This window comes from Desmodus rotundus, chromosome 1 (genome assembly GCF_022682495.2).
Source record: "Desmodus rotundus isolate HL8 chromosome 1, HLdesRot8A.1, whole genome shotgun sequence".
NCBI lineage: Eukaryota > Metazoa > Chordata > Mammalia > Chiroptera > Phyllostomidae > Desmodus > Desmodus rotundus.
Window position 1 is genome coordinate 23,914,535 of NC_071387.1, and position 16,120 is coordinate 23,930,654.

Genomic DNA, 16,120 nt, shown 5'->3' on the forward strand with positions numbered 1-16,120 from the left:
GGCTAAAATCTTAAAGTGACTGAGTTACCGGCGTGCTTTCACAACAACTATTTTAAGACAGAGAGGAGAAGCAAATAAATCTAGTCACAAACAGGAGGGGACTCAAACCAGATGAAGGTATACAGGGATGGTGCATCACAGGCAAGATCTGGCAGCTAATAAATACCTACCGCTGAGTGGGAGAAGACAATTTGCTAAATAACCAACTGTGTTCATTTTCCCTTCGCGTCGCAAGGTTTAGTTCAACTTCAGAGATTTTGCTCAGTTTCCTTCATTATTAGTCAAAAAAGAGAGACATGCTTATTCCACAAGCTTGTTGAATTTCACATGTGGAGTCTTTACTGTACAAAAGCCTTAGTTTAGTTTTGAGAAAAAAAAAAAAGCCAACAGAAACATGAGGGGGGAGGGGGAGTACAAACATGGCAAAATGTTTCAAAATCAAAAGATGGGGGGAAAGACTTATGCTTATAGCCTTTCCCAGGATGTAATGAACTTATATCCAGATTCTATTTTTTCTCAAATACTGCCTACCTCCTTCAGCCCTACACATCTCTTATCTCAATCAGTGCTTACAATCAACCCCTGAATAACCAGTTTGTCAAACCTTGGAGTAACATTTGGCTTGCTCGCTCTGAGCACCCTGAGACAAGGAAGACTATCAGGCCTAGCAGAAGGGTGGGATTAGAACGCCTGATGCAGAGTTATGGTTTATGCAAGCAAACTAAAAAAGGTCACTTAAAATTTCTGCCAAGCTGGTACATTTCTGGATTTCTTCAAAGTTAAATAGGATGCATTACTGTAAGAAAGAGGAGAGTGGAAGACAGTATGATTGGAAGTCTAGGAAATACCTGTTCCGTAAGCACCTGATAAGCATATACAAGTGCAAGATGTCAGGCAAGGCACAAAAGGGTGATAATACACAAAGTCTCAGAAGAAAACGATGGGGTGTGAGGGAGCAAAATCAGGGAGGCTCAGTTTCCCGAGCGTAAGCAATCAAAACAAACACAAGGAATACTAGGAACTGAACCCCGCTCTGCTGCAAATACTCCTTATGATCCCGGGTAAATCACTTTAAATTCTCTGTGCCTCGGTTTCCTCACCTGTAACAAGGATTGGACCAGATTAATCTCAAAAGCCTTTGTCACTGCCACAATTTTACAGAATACAGAAAAGTATTACAGATTAAATTTTTCCAGTGTATACTTGAAGAGAGAAGTAAGGATAAACCCATTCGGGTCACTACAGTGATTGAGGAAAAAATAAACTAGACTAAAAGCAAAATGGATTTAAATAAACTGTATGCTTAAAAATAGTTAAAATAGTAAATTTTATGTTATGTAGATTTTACAATTTTTTTAAAAGAAAAAAAGAAGATTTAACAGAAAGTAGGTAGTCATTTGGATCGGGTAACCTTAAAGTAGTTTGTAGTATGCTTCCCTTCCTATTCCACGATCCTGGCAAAGCACAGACCATCACACAAGTGATGGAATGCTGCAGTGAGTCTTCGGGTCTCTCACTCTGTGCTGCCATCAAGAACAGTTAATGAGGTGGAAACACTGTGCTCCAGGAACTTGACTCATGCTATGAAATAAAAAAGGTCCTTGAAAGCAGTGTGAAAGGAAAAACTACGCAATGAGGTCTCCTAAATCCAGTCCAAGTCCAGATCATTCTCCCAAATTTCAACTCTGCATTTCCAACTGCTTATCCTTACCCATACATTTTAGGTTGCCAAAGTCATCCTCTCAATCCCTCGTTTCGCCCAACCATTTGCCTTTCCTGTGCACATCCTGTCTCTTTTTCTAAGTGTGGCTATTTACCAGACCGCACATGTAAGGTACGGAGTGAGGATGTTTCAGTTCTCTCTCCACGGTCTGGCCATCGCCCTAGCTTCCTAACTCTATACTAGGGGAAGTGGTAATGCTCAACTATTTGCTCAGAGTCTAAAATATCAGTTAGACTGCATTTTACTGGTAGTTGAGGTGTGTGCCACAGGCCCATGTTCTGAACTTTTTCTTTTGTTCCCAGTTCCAGGCAACAAAAAGAGATGATCTCACTTTCCTCTTCTCTCCTGCGTTCAGTATTGCCAAATACAACTTAAAACATATCTTGATGGTTCTGTTCCCTTAAATGTAAAATGGGAATGGCGATAATGTCTACTTCATTGAACAGTTTTGAAAATTAAATACGTTTCTGTGTCAAGTGCAGAGAAGAGTACCCAGTACGTACATAGTAAGCAGCAGTATCAGGGGTAACTTGCAGAGGGCTTTTGTAGCTTTCATTTTCCATGGCAGACACTCCTAAACTTTCCTGCCTTTTTATAGTAAGTTGATCTGGGCTGATTTGGGCCAGGTAGACCTCTTTTCTCTCCTCTTCTCATATATTCTTCTCATATATTCATTCGGTCCTTGAGATCGAATGAGGTCAAACCATCCAAGATGGAGAAAGGACCTGCAGCCCAACCTTTATTCCACAAGTCATTTGACAATGGAGCACTGAGGATATATTCAGGTGTCTGTCTGATCAGCTACTAATAAAGTACCATATTTTACCATGTATACTGCACACTTTTTTGCCCAAATATTTAAGGGAAAAATAGGATGTGTATTATACATGGGTAGAACTAATTTTGTATCTGTATAAATGTTTTTAATTCTTTTTTCTCTGAAAAATTTTTATTTTTTATTTACTTTTAACTTATTTTTAAATACTTTATTGTTGTTCAATTACAGTTGTCTGCATTTTCTCCCCACCACTACCCTCCACCCCAGCCAAACCCACCTCCCTCCCTTGCTTCCTCCTTCCCCCTTGGTTTTGTCCATGTGTCCTTTATAGTACCTGAAAACCTTTCTCCCCACAGTCCCCTCCCTTCTCCCCTCTGGCTATTGTTAGATTGTTCTTAATTGCAATGTCTCTGGTTATATTTTGTTTGTTTTTTTCTTTTGTTGATTATTTTCTAGTTAAAGGTGAGATCATACGGTATTTGTCCCTCACCACCTGGATTATTTCACTTAGCATCATGCTCTCCAGTTCCACCCATGCTGTCGCAAAGGGTAGGAGCTCCTTCTTTCTCTCTGCTGCGTAGAATTCCATTGTGTAAACATTTATGCCTATGAGTTAAAAGTGTAACTCTAGAAAGCAATAACAATATCCATATGCAAAATAATACCCTGGAATATGAAAATTAGTTTTGTTTCTAAATATAAATAAATAATTGGATTTAAAAATAAAATGAAGTGTTTTGTTTTTCCTGAAAGTTTGGGCCCAAAACATGGGTGCGCATTATACTCAGGAGTGCATTATACAAGGCAAAATACAGTAATAGTGTTTATCCATCCCATTCTTGTTCCCTCCTGTGCACAGAAGCCATAGTTTAGGACCTATGAGGAAATGATGTAGGGTTTGAACTGAACACCCTACCCTGAACTTCTAACACAAGAACCTCTTAGTCACCCTTAATCAATCTCTCACTTGCCTGCAACATTGATTACACCAAATCCTACTTTTTAAAGTTTTTTAAAAGATTTATTTGTTTATTCATTTTTAGAGAGAGGGGAAGGGAGGGAGAGAGGGGGGAGAGAAACATCAATGTGACAGATAAACACTCTCATGCCCCCAACTGGAGACCTGCCCCAGGCACGTGTTCTGACCGGGAATCAAACTGGCGACCTTTTGGTACATGGAGTGACACCCAACCCACTGAGCCACACCAGTTAGGGCCAAATCCTACTTTCTTACTTCAGGTTTTCACCTCTGCTCTGGACTCCTGCATCAGCCCCCACAGTGGACCTCCTGAAATCTCTGCCTCTGTTACAATGGCTCCAGACTACCAGGGCTATCTTTCTAAACCCAATCTTATCACTCCTTGCTCAAAACTCTTCAGTGGTCTATCAGTGCCTACAACAGTGGGTCTCAACCCTGGAGGAGCATAGAATCAGAGATTAAGTCAGAATCACTGAGGTGGGGCCCAGAAATGAGCATTTTTTAAAAGCTCCCAGCCAATTCTAATGTGCAGGTAGGGTTGAGAACCCTTTTTTACAACTTTAATGAAAAATAAAAATTTAGAAGTACAATGTTACATGTAATTTTTTTTAGAGCACATTAAGCATATGCCCAATAATTTCAAAAAGCTGACGAAAGTTTATGGGGAAAGTGAGAGCTCTAAAACAGGCTGATAGCAATTTACTTGGAGAAATACCCTATGTTCTAGACAATTCAAGCATGGAAAACCCTCCAAAGTAAGGGGAGAAATAAGAGGGAAGTACAAATATTTATGAAAGAATGAACACGTATGTATGAAAATATTAAATGGACAGGATGAGTGAAAGAAGACAAGATCTTAAGATACTTCAGAGCTGGAGCAGAGTTAGGAAGAAGTGGGCAGAGAACTGCAAGTAAAGGTAGGGAGTAAGGACTTGGTTTGAATGTTAGGCTGCAAGATGACTGGGACAGGCTAAAGCGGCAGCTGCCGGGCCACAGTGTGAAAAGAACATAGGAAGAAAGGTCCAGTTCCTATCCTACTCTATCTCTGCCACTAATTACCATCAGTATATTCTTAGAGAAGCTAATTCTTAACCTCGCCACACCTTGTCTGTAACCTGGGGATAAAACCTATCTCACAGGATAACTGGAGAAGTCAGTGAGGTAAACATGTATATGAAAGCTGCAAGCATATGTTCATGCTCCACGTTTGCTATTTCTCTTTAAAGTAGTAACAGAATGAAGTCCAAAGGAAAAAGATCTTTAAAAGATGTATATATATAAAATAAATACTCAGAAGACAAACCTTGAACTGCTGTTGTGCCAGTAGGGTGGGCAACAGAACGTCGAGATTTTTCTAGTTTCACAAGACAAAATTTGATGGTAGCTCACCTCCACGAAGGTAATCCATTAAAAATATCATTGCAAACCCAATAATGCTAGGTCTGCACTTAAAAAGTACATACAGTGGGTCTTAATTATCATCGCACTAAAATTAATATTATATTGATTACCACTGCATTAAAACTTTTCAGTAAACAACAGCTCCTTACTCCCAAGTCAGTCTATTAACATTAGTAATTGCACTTTCCTGAGCTATGTTAGCACAGAAAATCAAAAGCACCTTGGGTGGCACTTACATGTTTTTATAAACATAATTTTGAAAGGTCTTCTGCGTTTTGTCCCAGAGTTAAGTTCAGGGGTCGGGACAGGTTACGGACTAATTCTGTTAGCAAAGACGAACTCTTCCACGCTCCGTACTCATTCACGCATGCCGCATTTTAGCTGCCACTCCGTTAACCTAAGTAGACTCTTGAACACCATCTTAGAAGTCCTAAATTAGGAAGTGGTGTTATGACTTTTCAAAATATCCTGGGTTTGCTGAAACCGAACTATTTTCTTTAAAATGAATACCCCTGATCTTGCTGAATTTGTTATATCTAATCAAAATTTACTTTCTTTCCCTTGTTTCAGGGGCAGAACTGGTACCTACAAGTAGACCTAGTAGCCACAAAAAGAGTTGGTGTGTGATTCTCAAGTGGCGTTTGCAAGGTGGACCGTTATAGAGAGACACAGAATAAGATTTTCCTAAGGAACTTCTATAAAAGGTATGGAAAGGGGGGGTGGAATACTACACATAATGGAGGAGGGCTGCCAGAGGTAGCCTCATCTTGCTTTGAGCTATAGAGACTATGAAAGAGAACAATACTGCCTGCACAGTTCTGAGGAAGAAGAAACAAGGTAGAAGAAAGAGCACCCGCCTAGAAGCTCTGAGACCGGGGCTCTGTTCCCAGCTCTGCCATTAACTAGCAGCACAGCCTTGGGATGGTCATATCCATCTCTGCATCTGATGTTTTTAATCTGCAAACAAGGGCCACGGACCACAGGAGGATTTCCAAGTCTTTTCTAGCTGTAAACACCAGTTAGCTCCACACCAGTTGTTTTCTCTTTTTTCCAGCCCAGCACACAGGCAGTGAGTCTGAAGTCCCTGAAGCCTGTATCAGAAACCCCTGCAGGGCAGAGTGGGTGCAGCAACTGGGATAAGGACACTCCCACCACTTTGCACCAGGGACTCTGCTCCTACACCGTTAGGAAAGTTACCCGGTCTCTGGGTCTCAACTGCGAGGTGCCACTCATTACAGTAGACACAGCAGGCAGCAGGGGCCTGGTGTGGGCAGAATGAGGAAGAAGCAGTGAGCAACCAGCCTCCCCTTCTAGGAAGAACTAAAAAATGTCCGAACTGGATACCAACTGGCAAAATCTCCAATGTTATGCAGAGGAATACCGAGTCCCCGAGAGGAAAACTGACTGACACAAACATGACCATCGGGTTTGTGTAACCAGGTTGGATAAATACTCAGGACTCTTGCCTTCCATGGCCACTACGTGGCTCACCACCCCCTTAAGATCAGAATTCAGAGAGATTTATGTCAAATGATCTGGCTTTCTGAAATGATGTGGTCAAAGAGATATGAGTCCCAACTGTTCCTTAAATTTTAACCTCTTTTCATGTATACAAAAAACACTATCAAGGGGTACTAGATAGTACTAGTAAATTGTATGGCAGAAAAATAACTTGCTTCAGTGGTATTCTACAACCTCCGGTTATGTAAGCAACTCAGATGGAATAAAAAATAAATAAGCAAATAGATAACTAAATAAATAACAAGCTTCCTTTTTAAACCAACTCCCCATCATTCCCTCGGATCTCAGTGCAGGTTCTGATTATCTGGGAGTTTCCTTACCATCCCAATGCAGAAGAGGATAAAAAGCAGCAGCCATGGTATGTCTGTGCAGCTACGATCTTCTAGTGGCTTCCATTCTCGTTTGGAGCTCTAATTGAAAACACAAAATGAGAGAGTGGCAAATGTTAATTTCAGTTAGAATTCGGAAAGCACAAACAAACCTACCGTTTACACCTAGATCCCTTCTTTGTCTGACAAGTTTCTATTGAACCTTTAAGATACAACTTCAATACCTGCCACCGTTCTGTGAAGTTCACCCTCACTCCCACCCCTCTTCCTGGCCAGGCACAGTACTGATTCCGGTGCTGTCTGGCTACCTCTAGTAAAGTACTTAGCATGCTGAACCTTTATTTGCTGAACTGTGTCAACAGATCATGAGCTTTGCAAGAGACCAATTCTCATTTCTTAGCATCTAACAGTGCCTGAGGGTTCATGACAGGCACTCATCATGGGTTTTTTTTAACATGAATAAGCAAATGGACTACTTCTTCCAACGTCAATCTTAGTGATAGCTTTTTCTCAGTGTGTCCAGATGCCAGACTCAGAAATTTAGAATGTGCTTTCTATATGTTCTCTCCTAGGAAGGAAGCCCATTAAAATGAAATCCTGTTCAGAGGTAGATTTTTCTAAGTTTTATAAAATTCAGGGAGAAAAACTAAATTAAGACAATTTTACAGACAGATCTGGGCAACTCTGAAATCATCATCCATAAATTTTCATTCTGTTCCTGGAAAATGTCAAGAGTTTCTATATCAAACACAGAGTTTGCCCAACTAAAGAACTAGAGAAATTCGAAGAGTTCATTTGCAAAGTATTAGGTTGGAATTTGGATGACATTTTTTCTTGTAGCTATTGTCTTAGATTCTCCAATCGGCTCATACATTCTCTTTAACCACCATGTAGTTGAAATAACACTCGAGGTTTCTAATGAACAAAAATCCCTGACTCTCATACTCTCTCCTGGAAACAGTAAAAGCTGAGAAGGGAGAGACAAGGTAGCCTTGGGAAACCTATGGGAAAAGTTCCTGCGAAAAGAAGGTTGGGGCCTCCTGTGGCTTCCACCGCAAGACCCAGGAAGCCATCTGGGAAAGGCCTGTCAGTAGGAAGGGGCACAAGAGGGAGGCGGCTGGAGATGAGGAAGTCCTCTCATATAATTTGAATTGAGAGTGCCAGAGTGGGGAACCAGTCCCTAATCAGGTTTGCTTAGCTTTTCCTCTCCCTAAAAACAATGGTTTTTAATGAGGTACCCTTTGATAACTTGATGAAAGCTGCAGATGCACTTCTTGGGAGGTAAGCATATATTTGCATAATTTTCATAAATATTTAGGGCATTTAGACTCCAGGTTAGGAAACTCAACCTTGAATAGCTGCCTGTCAACATTGAGGGCAGAGAGTTTGAGCTCCAACCACTTCTTCCTGACCCTTTAAGTGCTAACTAGACAAATGCCTTTTCCTTGTTTGGTGCCTAACATGGTTCAATTGTTCAACAACAAAAAAACACCACCCTTGATAGCTGGCTCCCAGATGCCCACACAAGAAAACCAAAGAGCATGAGTTAGTCATGAAAAAACCTTACCCCAGGACTCTAGCAGTAAAAACCAAGAGTGAGTGGGCAGTTTTTTTTCCAGGGGACTGTAACATTATGGCAACTGGATAAGGGGCTCTGCTGTCTCCCTGGCTGTCATTAGTCATCTGCGTGGCTTTAGAGGAATTGCTTCACACCTCTGCATGGCAGGAAGGAACTAGATTGGATCTGGTGGGTTTCTTCCAACTCTAAAAATCTATGATCAGGGATGCAGTTTTGTGAAAATTTTTGTTATGACAGGAAAAAGAACTGTAAAAATAATTTGGCATTATTTCCTGTGTCATTCAAATAAGAAGGCCTATATTATGGGCTGTGTTTTGGATGACAGTTGCTCACAGTATGACTAAGGAATGTTTCTTTGTATTAAATAATTTCAATCTCAAATAATACCCGTTACAATAAAATTACTTAGAAACACAGAAATTCCACACCTCTTTGAAATGCATTACATTTACTCAAAGGTAATTTCCAGGGCGACAGTTACTTTAAAATACTGCATTTGTTTATCTTAACAAACAGTATGTATTGGGGAGGGGGGCCCAAAGGGCCTCTTACGGATTGAGCACTTTCTTTAACCAAACTATTTTCTTAGTATTTTTTTCCCCTCAGACAACATTTGACTTTTAATGCTTTAATTTTCATCTATAACATAAAGAAAGTGGGATTTCAGCCTTGACCAGAATATACACAAAGATTCAACATCTCAGCAATTCAATTCAACTTACTGTGGGGCCACTTCTGGGCCAAATACACAGAAACCCGTCAGTGGGGATGAGAAATGGAGAGGAGGCAGGGGTCACATATAAAAGATAGCAGTAGAACACAAAGTAGAGTGGAAGAACACAAAGGATGCGGGCAGTCGCCCTCACTAAGAGGAAGAAAAGCTTCTTAGAGGAGAGGCAGCTGACTTCATAGGGCTGTTCCGAGGACCAAATGTGAGCACCTGTCACAGAGTAAGCACCAATTCTTGGCTGTTATTCTCATTCAGCAACACTGACTTTTCAGTTAACCTTCTCCCTATTGTTAAACTACCCTTTCCACTAAAAGGAATAAAAAGAATGTAAAACTTGCCTTTCCCCTTATATGAACTAAAAATTTAAAAACAATGGGGGCAAATTTCATTTTAGCTATTGTTTTAATGCTATCAGTTATTGATTGCTACTAACTAGGAATTATACCCAAAGCCCTACATACATTATGTGTTCTACCTTCAAAACAGCTCTCTGATGTAGGTATCAACCCTATTTCACAGATACAGAAAACTCAGGCTCTAAAGTTAAATAATCAGCCCAAGGTTCACAGCTGTGCAACAGAATTGAACCCAAGTCTGTGGTTGCAAAGCGAAATCCAATGAGAATATCATTCATTTGCACTACTCAGTAAAGAGCAAAAACGTCCATTAGTTTTTTTCTCACATTGAAAATCTGGGTGCCAATCCAATAATTTAAAATCCCATAGGTACAGGAAAAGGAAGTGAGATGTTTTACGAACCATAAAATTTCTCAAACAAGTCAAGAAACCCACTGCTGAAAAAGTTTAATGATTCTTAAACAGATTTAACCAAGTGAGAATTGCATTTAATGCTGTCTATTTCTTCTTATTAAAATCCACATAGACCTAGCAAAAGTATAATGTTTTGCAAAAGCATTTTTTAAATGTGATTTTTATCCCCTTATCAAATTCTACATGAGGCTGTCAATAAATATTAGGTCCCTTTCGCTTCACAGAATCATACAATTTAGGAACTAAATAGGACCAAAGTAATCACACAGTCCAAGCCTTTCAACGAGAGTCACTGCGATTCGGGGAAGGGAAAGAAGGAACTTGCCCAAGGAACCTCATTTGATCCTCAAAACAAGTGTTAGTTATTATTCTATATTCCCAATTTTTTTTAGTTAGTAAAAGAGAAAAGCAAGGTTCAGAGAAAATAAGTGGCAAATCTATTTCTGAAACCTGAGTCCTCAAACTCTGGCAGAAAGTTGGAAACTGTAAGAAAGAGTTAAGGAAATGCTGAAAATAAAAAACATGTTAACAGAGATAAAGAATGCGTGGTCAGGCTCATCAGCAGAATAAACACAGCCAAGGAAAGAATCAATAAACTCAAGGATAAGTCAATAGAAATTATTCAAAGTGAAATACAAAGCAAAAAAAAAAAATGAAAATTTAAAACCCAGAACAGAGCATCCAAGAATTATAGGACAATACCAAATCATCTAACGTATATGTAACTGGAATCCCAGACGGAGAAAACAGACAGAGTATTAGCAGACAGACAGAAATAACGACTGAGAATTTTCCAAAATAACAAAAGAAATCAAAGCACAGACTCAAGAAGCTCAGGGAGAGTCCAGGATTAATACAAACAGGATTAACACACATGCATGCGAGAGTACACACACACACATATACTACATATACTCCAACTGCTGAAAACCAGACATAGAGGTCATCATGACAGCAGCAAGAGGGGAGAAAAGACACATTGTAGAGAGAGACACAAATTAAGCAAACTTCTTGTCAGAAACTATACAAAGCAAAAAAACAAAACAAAAAACATGGAATGGCATCTTTAACTTACTGAAAGAATGTTTTATTTTTTTTAAGTATTTAATTTCTTTATTTTTAGAGAGAGGGGAAGGGAAGGAGAAAGAGAGGGAAATCAATGTGTGGTTGCCTCTCGTGCGCTCCCTACCCGGGACCTGGCCCACAACCCAGGCATGCGCCCTGACTGGGAATTGAACCCGAGACCCTTTGGTTCCCAGGCCAGCGCTCAATCCACTGAGCCACATCGGCCAGGGCCTGAAAGAATTTTTAAATCACTATTAACAGATTCTATACGCAGAGAAAAAGTCTCCCAGAAATGAAGACTTTTTCAGATAAACAAAACCTAACAGTATTTATTAGCAGCAAACCAAAATTACAAAAACCGTTCAAGAAAGTTCTTCAGGCAGAAAGAATTAGATACCAGACAAACTTGGATGTACACAAAGAAACAAAAATTTCCAAAAATAGGTAAAATGGAGGTCTAAAATTTTCCACAATGAAGTTTTTTTCTTTTAAAAAATAAGGGTGTGAATATGTTTATAGTGGCATTCCCATTATATAGTCTTTTTGCACACTTACACAAAGCTCATAATGTAGAAGGCAGAATTATAATTTTTCATACAGTAATACACTATAGAAAACATTTTAAAAATTCTAAATCAGAACACAGCTGACATCTACCTCATGTTTGTCTTATATCCTTAAGGTTAGGGAGAAAGAATATTTAACATCTCCACTATCTTGAAAGATGTAACATTTGGTACAGCATAGATAAAAAAACAAACTTCCATAACCTCTCTTACAGAAGTCAAAGTACAGGCAACTACATCATAGTCTCCACATTCACTACGAGCCCTAATAGTTCAACCCAAGGCCTTCCAGTGAATTTGATGCGCTCTACTAGGGGCATGTGTTTTTTAGGAAATAAACCTGTAAAGTTTTACCCCGTATTTCCATGTCATTTCTAATGCAGATACAGTTGGTGAGTAAAAGTATTTGTAGATAATAGTAACACACAAAGGTTGACAAGTGATGTGTTATAGCTAGTTAGGTCAGGTCAGGTATCACTGGAGAGCATCAAATAACAGGGTAAAGCGGGGGTCCAATCAGGCAGGAAAAGGTCTAACAGAAGTGATTCTACTTCACAGAAATGGGCAGGGCAGGAAAGATTAGGAAGACAGAAAAAGATCATAGAAGCAACAGCAACAGTCTATACTTAAGACAAAACAAAAAGAGTCTACTAGGTCTCAAATAAGTAAGTAAATAGGGTCCAAAATCCAGTTATAAGAAAACTAGAGAAGATACGAGTAAGTGGAAGCATATACCGTGTTCATGGATACAAAGAATTAACATCACTAAAATGGCCATGCTTTCCAGAGCAATCTATACATTTAATGCAATTCCTTTCAAGACATCAATCACATATTTTACAGAACTGGAATATTCCAAAAATTTATATCAAACCACAAAAAACCCTGAAGAGCAACAGCAATCTTGAGAAAGAACAAAGTTGGAAGAATCATACAACCTAATATAAAAATATACTAGAAGGTCATAATAATCAACATAGCACAGTACTAGCATTAAAAACATACATGTATGTCCTGGCTGCATAGCTCAGTCAGAGTGTTGTCCCGATAACGCCAAGGCTGTGGGTTTGATTTCCAGTCAAAGCACACACAAGAATCAACCAATGAATGCATAAATAAATGGGACAACAAATCGATGTTTCTGTCCCTCCCTTCCTCTCTCCCGCCCCCAAATCAATCAGTAAAAAATAAAAAAATAAGAAAATATGTGTGTGTGTATATGTGTGTGTGTATGGACACATAGATCAATGGAACAAAACAGAGAGCCCAGACCCACACCTTCACAGTCAATTAATATTTGATAGAGAAGGCAAAAACCTACAATGCACTAAAGACAGTTAATTCAATAAATGGTGTTGGGAAAATTGGAAAGACACATGCAGAAAAAATGAAACTAGACCACCTTCTGACACCACACACAACAATATATTCAAAATGGATTGAAGACTTAAATGTTAGACTTGAAGCATACAAATCTTAGAAGAAAACATAGGCAGTAAAAAATCTTGGACATTGCTGGTAACAATATTTTTTTCTGATATATCTCCTCAGGCAAGGGAAACAAAAGAAGAAAATGAACTACATGAAACTACAAGTTTTTGCACAGCAAAGGAAACCATCAACAAAATAGAAAGACAACACATGGAATAGGAGAACATATTTGCTGATACATCTGATAAGGGGTTAATACCCAAATTTTATAAAGAACTTATAAAACTCAACACCAAAAGAACAGTCCAGTTTAAAAATAGGCAAAGGACCTGAATAGACACTTCTCTCCAAAGAGGACATTCAGATGGTCAACACACATATGAAAAGGTGCTCAACATCACTAGTCATCAGAGAAATGCTAATTAAGACCACAGTGAGATACCATCTCACACCTGTCAGAATGGGCAACATCGATAAATCAAAGAGCAAGCACTGGTGAGGATGTGGAGAAAAGGGAACACTTCTGCACCATTGGCAGGAATGCAGATTGGTAGAGCCACTGTGCAAAGCAGTGTGGAGTTAACTAAAACAATTAAAAATGTAACTGCCTAATGACCCAGTGATTCCATTTCTGGGATTTTATCTGAAGAAACTTGAAACAGTAATTCAAAAGAACATAAGCACCCCTATGTTCATTGAGGTGTTACTTAAAAAGCTAAGATTTGTAAGCAGCCTAAGTGTCCATCGGTAGATGCGTGGATAAAACAGATAAGGTACATTTATACAATGGAATACTACTTGGCCATAACAAGGGAGAAAATGTTACCCTTTGCAACAGCATGGATAGACCCGGAGAACATTATGCTAAGTAAAATAAAGCAGTCAGAGAAAGACAAACACCATATGATTTCATTCATATGTAGAATCTAATAAACAAACTCAACTAACAAGCAAAATAGAGACAGACTCATAGAGAGCAGGCTGACAGCTCTGGGTAGGGAGGGTAGGGGGTGGGTAGAAAAATTGAACAAAAAAGAAAAAGAACTCATGGACATGGACACCAGTGTAGTGATTGTAAGGGCGGAGGGTAGAGAGAGAAGGAAGAACATATAAAGGGGATAAATGGCAATGGAAAAAATATAATAAGAAAAATAAACTATTAAAAAATAATTAACTGTTTTTAATTAGTTTAATTTATTATTTAATTTGTTTGATTAAATTGTTTAATTTAAAAACAAAACACCCAGGTGATATCTAAAAGCAACGACAACATTCCTTGTCCCTTTTTAATACTCTGAACTTACTGTCTATATGACTTTCTCCGAAATAAGACAGAAGTACAACAGCCCTGGCCAGGTAGTTCAGTTGGTTAGAGCATGGTCCTGATAAACCAAGATTGCAAGTTCGAACCCCCATCAGGGCACACACAAAAATCGACCAATGAATGCACAAATTGATGTTTCTCTTTCTCTCTCCTCCTCTCTATCTCTACAACCAATAAATAGAAATTTGAAAAAAATTAGAGGTGCAGATCTTCCCAAAAGATCCTTATAGTAATCTAATAACAGTATTACCTAATGCTACGAATCTTTCCCTGATACACCAGATTTTGGTAGCCACAGTTTGAAAATAATGGGAAATGTACTACAAAACAGTTAGTCAATTAAACTAAGAAGTTACTTGATTTTCAGACAATGCTCTTCAAATAAGACCTGTTGATTCTTCAAAAAAACATACTGAGCACTATAAAAAGTACCTGAGATTCAGGCCCAGGTAAGGTAAGCCATGGCCCTCACTGAACTCTAGTTTAGCAAGAAAGGCAAATTTCATGAGATCATGAGTGATGCCAAAACAGCAATGTGTAAAAAAGTACTGCAGGAATAGAGCTGGGGGACCACTAAGCAAACATTTGTGAGATCTGTTGAAATTACCTCATAAACTTCTGAAGCAAACACTTTCGATCCTTTGGTATCTAAAATAGAAAGTGTTTTTGTGCCCAGAACATACTAGAACTCTTGCTAGCTGTGATGGGGAAACCCTGACTGCCAACCAAGAATGATCCTACTCAGAAACACTCAGTAGTAAACAAATAGAGCACTGGGTTGGGTTAAAAAAAATCAGCCGTTTCTCATGTCGTATCCATTAAGATTCCTTTGTATTAAAGATGTTACCGCTGCTCCAGTTAGGAAGGAGGCATTGGGTCTTGGGAAACAGGAAATACAGCTTCCTTTGTTTTCTGACACAATTAACGCAGGGCTGTATTTACTAAGCTACTAGAACAATATTTTCATGTTGCTGTCATTAGCAAGTCTTACTAATACTATCAACTGGTCACATACATGTAGAATTGCTGCAACTTGGAATTGCTGATGAGCTAAATGACTACAAGCTCCCTTGTCATGTCCCCAGAGTAAGCCAGAGACATGCCTTCTCCTACATTCGAGGCCGCAAGTGGCAACCTGGGAGGCTGGTCCAAGAGAACTGATGAACAGGCAGTGCCAAAAGAAAAAAAAAGGACAAACCAGAGTCGATTCCAATAGCACATAGGCCAGAAATTCACAACCATAGCACTGCTCACACTTCCTCGTTTTTATCAGTTTGCAAGTATTCGTTACTCATAATGATGTACTGAAGCTCAGAAATTTACGCAGAATCAAGATTATCCTCGACACAGGCTTATACACCTACAGGCCAGGAATAAAGGAGAGTCAGAACTGGCTGGCTGGGAATTACAATAACCTGAAGCCCACACCTAATGACTGGCATATAAACACCATCCTTTGTGTGTGCTGAGGTGTCTGCCATGCAGATCCACGCTGTCTTTCCCGGATTCCAATGAGAAGCCAGCTCTGCACGTAAAGGCCAAAGCAAGCTGAGATGTGGCCTGTCACCCAGCACCGATCCCCAGCATGTGTCCATGGAAAGTGTGTGTGAATTTGTTGAATAATCAAATTCCCCCCTCCCTAATTTTTTTCTTGACCACTACCATCTCTACTTCCTGGGTAAACAGACTTCCTCCAACACAGTCTCACAGTTCCAGGGGCTACGCTATAGTTTCTATTGTCCCGATTACTGCTTGGCACACTCAGAAATCCTCTAAAGTAGTCACTGAATCCATCTGCAAAGTCACTGCTTACATAGACATTTGTGTGATTTAAATACATACATGGCAAACAGTGGCCTATCTGTGAGAACTTTATTTTGTTCATGCCCATCTGTTTTACATGAAAACCTTCAGTATTAGAGAT

General features: G+C 39.3%; 1 protein-coding gene across 3 annotated transcripts in view; it reads right to left on the minus strand.

Annotated features, from left to right (window-relative positions):
• The window catches only part of SLC44A1 (solute carrier family 44 member 1), a 157,704-nt gene that overhangs the window by 115,444 nt on the left and 26,140 nt on the right, over positions 1-16,120 (minus strand). For all 3 annotated transcript variants that reach the window (XM_053922062.2, XM_053922060.2, XM_053922058.2), the window contains exon 2: positions 6,723-6,812. In XM_053922062.2, the coding sequence (XP_053778037.1) occupies positions 6,723-6,812 (90 nt within the window). The remainder of the gene's footprint in view (positions 1-6,722; positions 6,813-16,120) is intronic.